At 36.1% G+C, this 6,183-nt stretch overlaps 5 protein-coding genes across 5 annotated transcripts in view; all 5 read left to right on the forward strand.

Annotated features, from left to right (window-relative positions):
• Positions 1-47: 47 nt before the first annotated feature.
• Positions 48-874, forward strand: FDP41_003031 (uncharacterized protein; the record flags this gene model as incomplete). Its single annotated transcript, XM_044706291.1, has 3 exons — positions 48-336; positions 448-669; positions 762-874. The coding sequence occupies 3 exons, from the start codon at positions 48-50 to the stop codon at positions 872-874; spliced, it is 624 nt and encodes a 207-aa protein (XP_044562422.1).
• A 676-nt stretch (positions 875-1,550) lies between these two features.
• FDP41_003032 (uncharacterized protein) lies at positions 1,551-1,901 on the forward strand (the record flags this gene model as incomplete). Its single annotated transcript, XM_044706292.1, has 1 exon — positions 1,551-1,901. One exon carries the CDS (start codon positions 1,551-1,553, stop codon positions 1,899-1,901), a length of 351 nt encoding a protein of 116 aa, XP_044562423.1.
• Positions 1,902-2,272: 371 nt separating this feature from the next.
• Positions 2,273-3,348, forward strand: FDP41_003033 (uncharacterized protein; the record flags this gene model as incomplete). Its single annotated transcript, XM_044706293.1, has 2 exons — positions 2,273-2,566; positions 2,860-3,348. 2 exons carry the CDS (start codon positions 2,273-2,275, stop codon positions 3,346-3,348), a joined length of 783 nt encoding a protein of 260 aa, XP_044562424.1.
• Positions 3,349-3,598: 250 nt separating this feature from the next.
• On the forward strand, positions 3,599-5,157 carry FDP41_003034 (uncharacterized protein; the record flags this gene model as incomplete). Its single annotated transcript, XM_044706294.1, has 2 exons — positions 3,599-3,671; positions 3,974-5,157. The coding sequence occupies 2 exons, from the start codon at positions 3,599-3,601 to the stop codon at positions 5,155-5,157; spliced, it is 1,257 nt and encodes a 418-aa protein (XP_044562425.1).
• Positions 5,158-5,478: 321 nt separating this feature from the next.
• The window catches only part of FDP41_003035 (uncharacterized protein), a gene marked incomplete at both ends in the record, with an annotated part of 1,967 nt that continues 1,262 nt past the window's right edge, over positions 5,479-6,183 (forward strand). Inside the window, one exon of the mRNA XM_044706295.1 lies at positions 5,479-6,147. Within this exon, the coding sequence (XP_044562426.1) occupies positions 5,479-6,147 (669 nt within the window). The remainder of the gene's footprint in view (positions 6,148-6,183) is intronic.

A 6,183-nucleotide genomic window follows, 5' to 3' on the forward strand; every position in this document is an offset into this window, starting at 1 on the left:
AGAAGATTTCTAAATTTATTCTCAGAACACATTTGAGAAATAACCAAATGGAATCTCCAAGTATTCTCGCTTTTGGCATGGCCACAAAAGGAAATTGCAAACGTTTTTCAATATTCCACACAACTACCTCTCTAGAGTCACCCAACAATAACAACAAAATGCCTGAACAATCCATTGAAAAACTCAAGAGTCTCATCAAAGATATCAAGTATTGCATGCTTGCTACTACCACCACAAGCAAGCTTGGAGAAAAGTACATTCATTCAAGACCAATGAATGTCTTGTGGAAAGAAGATGCCCTGGCTGAGCAAAAGTTGTACTTGTTCTCATCAAAGGGTAGGTTGGGAATTACGTTTTTTCAACAATGTTCCTCTCACTCTTCTGTGTGTTCGACAAATGACGCCATGACGATCATGAAAACGACTATTATTCATGTCACTACTATAGATTCATGGAAAAATAAGGAAATTCAGGGAAATCACGAGATCAACCTCTCTTTTTCGGATCCAAGCAATCACACCTATGTTTCTCTTTCATGCACATGTTACATTGATGATTCAAATAGGGAGCTCATGAAAGAGTTATGGAATCCTTATTGTGAAATTTACTTCCCAAAGGGCGTCAATGATCCCAATTTGTGTCTCTTGGTGTGTGACATTCATCATGCAGGTATGTTTGAAATTTATTTTGTTGACATTTGTTGCGCTGAATATGAAACAACCACCACAATTTATTTTCATCTCAAACAACGAACAACATAGAATATTGGGATCTCAAACAAGGATCCATGATGAGCCTAATTACCTCCTATCTCAAAGCTGGCCTTGGTATCAAAGAACCAATTTCTCAAGAGCACGAAAAGCTTGTTCTTTAATTGCTAGAAAAATTAAGCCTCAGAACACGTTTGTGCACTTCTTTGAGCGTGGAGTAATAAAGTTGTGTTTCATATAATGATGGTTATTAATGCGATCTTATTGTGCATAAAAAGAACAACTTCGAACATGTGACCATATCATCAGGACACAGGATGATCGACTGCTCTTCTTGAATAGGTGAACCCATTGAATTAATAACGCACTCTGTCCTCAAGAGAATACATCTTACCGTAAAGTTCTTAAAGACAGAAAGATATCTTCAACATCGTAATGAATCCAAGTCAAACCATTCAAAATTTAAAAGGATCGATACTAGTGTCACTTTTCAAGATCAGTTGCTCCAAGAACTTCTTCCAGTTTGATTGGTTTAACGCGACATATGTCGAACAGTTCTAATGAAGCGATTAAAAGTATTATAGTTGGATGGTCCAAAGCCTAACAAGTGCTTTAATATCCGTTGTTAATGTATGAATTATTGAATATTGTTTTACCACACGTTCCCATCAATGATCAAGTCAGTTATCTCAATCTCAATGCAAAGAAGTCTAAAAGAAATGGATTGCAAGTTATTTGAAATTCAAGGAACGAAAAGGTCAATTAACAAGCACACAAATTCCAAGAGATTATATCTTGAATACAGAAACTTAGTATTTTGAAAATTACATGACAAATGTCATGAGCCATAGTGAAGAATATTTATCATTCATACAATGTTCTCAACAAGCACTTGCTGTTGAGAATGAACACCAAGTGATTGATGTATTGACGAATTCGGAGAGAGTTTTGCAAGACTTGGCAAGAGCATTAGAATTTCCTGAAGTTTTTAACATGAAATTAATATTGAGAGAATGGTATCCAGAAATTACCTATGAATATGAAATTAGAGGTTTTGTTCATAATTTTGAACTCATTGCATTATGTCAGTACGACAACACATGCTTGGTTCAGGAGCTCATTGACAAAAAGGACGAAATTTCTTCGTCAATTTTGCGATATTACCATACCACTGTGAAACCTTTACTCTAATGCAAATCCAAACAATCAACTTTGGTCATATCCAAGTGGAATGGTAAGTTTGGCGATTTCTTGCAAATGCTAAAAGTTGGTCATTTCATGTATTTCAATAGTGATTATGGATTTTGACATTTTGCAGCCAAGCAAAAAGATTATCATCATTGAATGTATTCCTTTTAATAATGGTACTGGCGCCTCATTATTTGAAGTCGATCGAAACGACATGAAAGAACGATACGATAAGACTAGGCAGTTTGAGTGTTTAGAGTTGTGACGCAAAAATAGTTCGATGAATGCTCAGAGCAATCTAAGTATTTGTGGGACAGCTTCTGAGCTGATTGAAGGCAAAAACAAAAAAAAATTGAATAAGAAATTGAACCATCATGTATTACCGATCGTCATCATCATCATCAGGAAATTCTCTTTTAAAACAAACACTTGAACCATTGATCATCAATCATAACAAGCAAACAGAAACTGTGTATGGCTACATCGGAAATATAACAGAATTAGCAAAGGAAATTGAGGGTTTACATCTACCGGGTGATCCCGAATATGCATCATTACAGGATCATATTCAGCAATTGGATGGATGTGTGAGAGAATATTTGGACATGTTGAGAATTTCTGAAGGGCATACGAAAACACTTCAACAAATTGTTGATAGCAATACTAGCGTAAGTTTTCAAATATGAATGATTCTTTATCAATTCTAATTATTATTATTTTTCAATAATAACAATGAATTTACACCACATAATAATAATTTTGAATGCTACTACTTGAATTCATGATTTGGATGCGCTGAAAATATCATTTGATGACCCTTCAAAATTTGTGTTTGAATTAATAATTCCGATGAATTGCCATCATCTCATCAAAATTAATTCACATGAAATATATTCTTCATTCTCACTCACCTTCCAAAATGATTCATGCATAAACTGCTGCCTCTGTAATATAAACACAGGACTATTCAAAATTAGAAGAAACATATGACAGATTAGTAAAAGCGAATACTGCAAAACCATATGACGACGAAAGCATCAAACAAGAAGAAATGTATCAAACGTTTAGATTGGAAGTTCTACGAGTGCATGATCCGACTGGCGAGTTAGATTGGAATAAGGCTCCAGGTGAAGATGATGAAATCATGCTCACACAACAAACCCTGGTCGTGACATGCCCATGGACAAGATCTTACTTTGTAGACCCAATAGAGTGCATTCGTTGTCATCACTTTTATGAAAAGACAGAGGCTATGACGCGAATTAGAAGATACGGTTTTTTTGATTGTCCTGTTGCTGGCTGCACCGAAAAACGTATCACTGAAGCTCATTTGAAACCAAATCCAAAGATGGCATTTAAGATTAAGCAAGAAATTGCGAGAATTGACAGAGAGAAACGAGAAAAGGCAGCACAGGAAGCTGTCGAATTGTCTGAGGAAGAAGACCAGTAAAGAGCCACCCTTTATATCAACACTTTGAACAAAATTAACAAAACATTGATCCTGCAAACTCAATGAGTCAAGCACCAGTAAAAGAGTTTGTTTGAAAGTTTATTACAATTTTTAAAAAAATCAAGACAAGAGGATAGAACTTTCCCCTGTTTTTTCTATTAAAAAAGATAACACGTGTGTGAATCATCCAATCCTCGTGCTTGACTTTAGATCTGCGACCGATTATTTCCAAGACGCTCTATAGCAAACAATGCTGCTTTATTTGTTGGTGCCTGTTGCTCTTGCTGCAGTTGTATTCTTCTTTTTGGGTACTAGTAATACGAGTATGTTTCTTTATTGTAATAGTGAGGTTGTTTAATTTAAAATCATCATCATCATCAATATGACCGTCCAATATTTATGATATCATCATGTTCAATTCTTGTTCAACATGGATAATGATGATGATCCGTGTTCAATAATTTCTTTCCTTCGGGTAAAATCTTTATTCCTAATACCTTTTGATGATTATTATTATTCTAATCATTGTTGTTATTATTGAATGGATTTTATCATCATCGACACCATATATATCATCAACCATTTATTTCCTGATTTCATCATATTTCAACAACAACATCTTTAGGAACCTATGAAAACAAGGCCGATTTACTCAGCAAGCCTTTAGAGTCAAAAAAGAAGAAAACGGAAAAGAAGAAGCTGCCCAAGCTAGTAGTCAACGAGGATGAAATTGAGCAAGCATCCAATGCTAAACTCACCGAAATTGACATTGCTGAAATGTATGGATTGAACAAGAAGAAGAAGCCTGTACCAACCCAAGAAAAGAAGATCAAGCCTTCCAAGAAGCAACAAGAAGAAAAAGAGGAACAAGCACAACAACCATCCGAAGATGTCGATACCACCCAATCTGAGGGTTTCCTTTTAGTCAAGAAGCCAGAATTGACTGGTCGTAAGAAGGAAGAAAAGAAGGTCAATGATAAGAAGGACAAGAAGAAGGACGAAAAGAAGAAGAACAAGTCCATCTTTAGAAAGCTTGTTAATGACGATTCTGCCAAGCCACCAGGCGTCGGTGGAGAGAAGAAGGAAGAAGCAACAGCTGCTTCCGAAGAAGAAGGTGGTAAAAAGAAGAAGGCATCATCAGCCACCACTGAAAAGGCTCCAGAAAAGTCTGACAAGAAGGAAAAGAAGGAATCAACTGAGACAAAGACTGACAAGACAACCAAAAAGCCAACTCAAAACGAGGAGAAGAATGGAAAGAAGGAAAAGGCTTCCAAGAAGTCTGAGAGTAGTGAATCTCAAGCCGAGGTCGAGTCTGATGCTTCACCAAAAGAAGAAAAGAAGACCCTTGAGGAAAAGAAACCTGAAAGGAAGCCAATGACTGTTGTGAAGGATCCATATGTTACACAAGACGATTTCTGGGAAGAAAACGTTAGAGAGGTCGAACCACCAAAACCAAAGACCAAGGCTCCAAGAGACCAAAATACCGAAAATACTAAGGCTCCAAAAGAAAAGAAGGAACCAAAGGAACCAAAAGAACCCAAGGAAAAGAAGGAACCAAAAGAAAAGAAGGAATCCACTGAATCAAAGAAGTCTGAAAAGTCCAATTCACTCACCACTTCATCATCCAAGAAGAAGGACAAGATTACTTCTGTTAAAATTCATGTCAACGCTGAAGCTTCAAGCTCAACTGCAACATGGAACTCATCTTCTCCTTCTACAGGAGCAGGAGAGTCGTCGTCAGACGATGCCAACTCCCAAGGTTGGTGCAAAGAAAGTGAAACCACCAAAGCCAGCAGCAGCAGCATCTGAGGCAGTTCAAGATCATGAGAATCCACTCAAGAGAGAGAGCGAAACCAAATTTGAAATTGATTACGCATCTCCTGAAGAAAAGAGAGTTAAAATGACTGAAAACGAGGATCAATAATTTTTTTGTTAGGTATACTAAGTTTTCTCCCTTTTTGGTACAAGCAACAACACGGCAAATACCGCTAAAATCATTTGTAAATCTATCATTTATAATTATTACATAATAATAATAATATTATTAAACACAAAATTTTGAAGACCTTTTCAAAGCCTAGCTCAATCAAACGCAACATTTCCAAACTGATCAATTCTAACAAATAAAAAATGAGTCAAAATCCAGTTCCACTCTCATCATCAGCCAAGGAATACAACATCAACTCAATCAGCAATGCGAACACCTACAATGTAACACCTATCACGATGCCCTCTTCTCTCCCACATGAAACTATATTTTTTGAAAATTATAAAAACTATTCGGGAAAACCTTATTACAATTCAAATAGTAGCAGTGCGGCAAACACTCCTCTCGGAGTGACCATCATTAATCAGGGTGGATCTGAATTAATTTCAAATTCTGAGGTGTTTATAAGTGATTGTCCACTTATTAATCAGAGTGTATTTGTGAAATGGTTGCAAGGACTGTCCATTGAAACGACATCAAAATATTTACTTGAAAAACAGCGATCATCACACATGGAATATTTTTCAAAATATTCCTTCTTCGTTGATAGTTATTACCGGCTCATTACCAATGAAGTAGCCTATCAGTACAGGATATTTAACGATTTTCAACCATATTTACAAAACCCATTATTATTCATGAGCTGCAACACAATTCTCCAAGTTGCTCCCAGCGTAAAGCATTTACTCATACAGCAATATTTTAACTTTGACGAAAGAGTTTACAGAGAATTAATGGGAAAAAAGCTCACTTCAAAACTGAGAAGAGATTTAGAAGAAATTAGTGAAAAGTATGACATTGAAATTATTTCTGTGAGTTTTAACTGCATTGAATTCGGTGTAAAGCTA

Source organism: Naegleria fowleri, assembly GCF_008403515.1.
Source record: "Naegleria fowleri strain ATCC 30894 chromosome Unknown tig33, whole genome shotgun sequence".
Taxonomy (NCBI): domain Eukaryota; phylum Heterolobosea; class Eutetramitea; order Acrasida; family Naegleriidae; genus Naegleria; species Naegleria fowleri.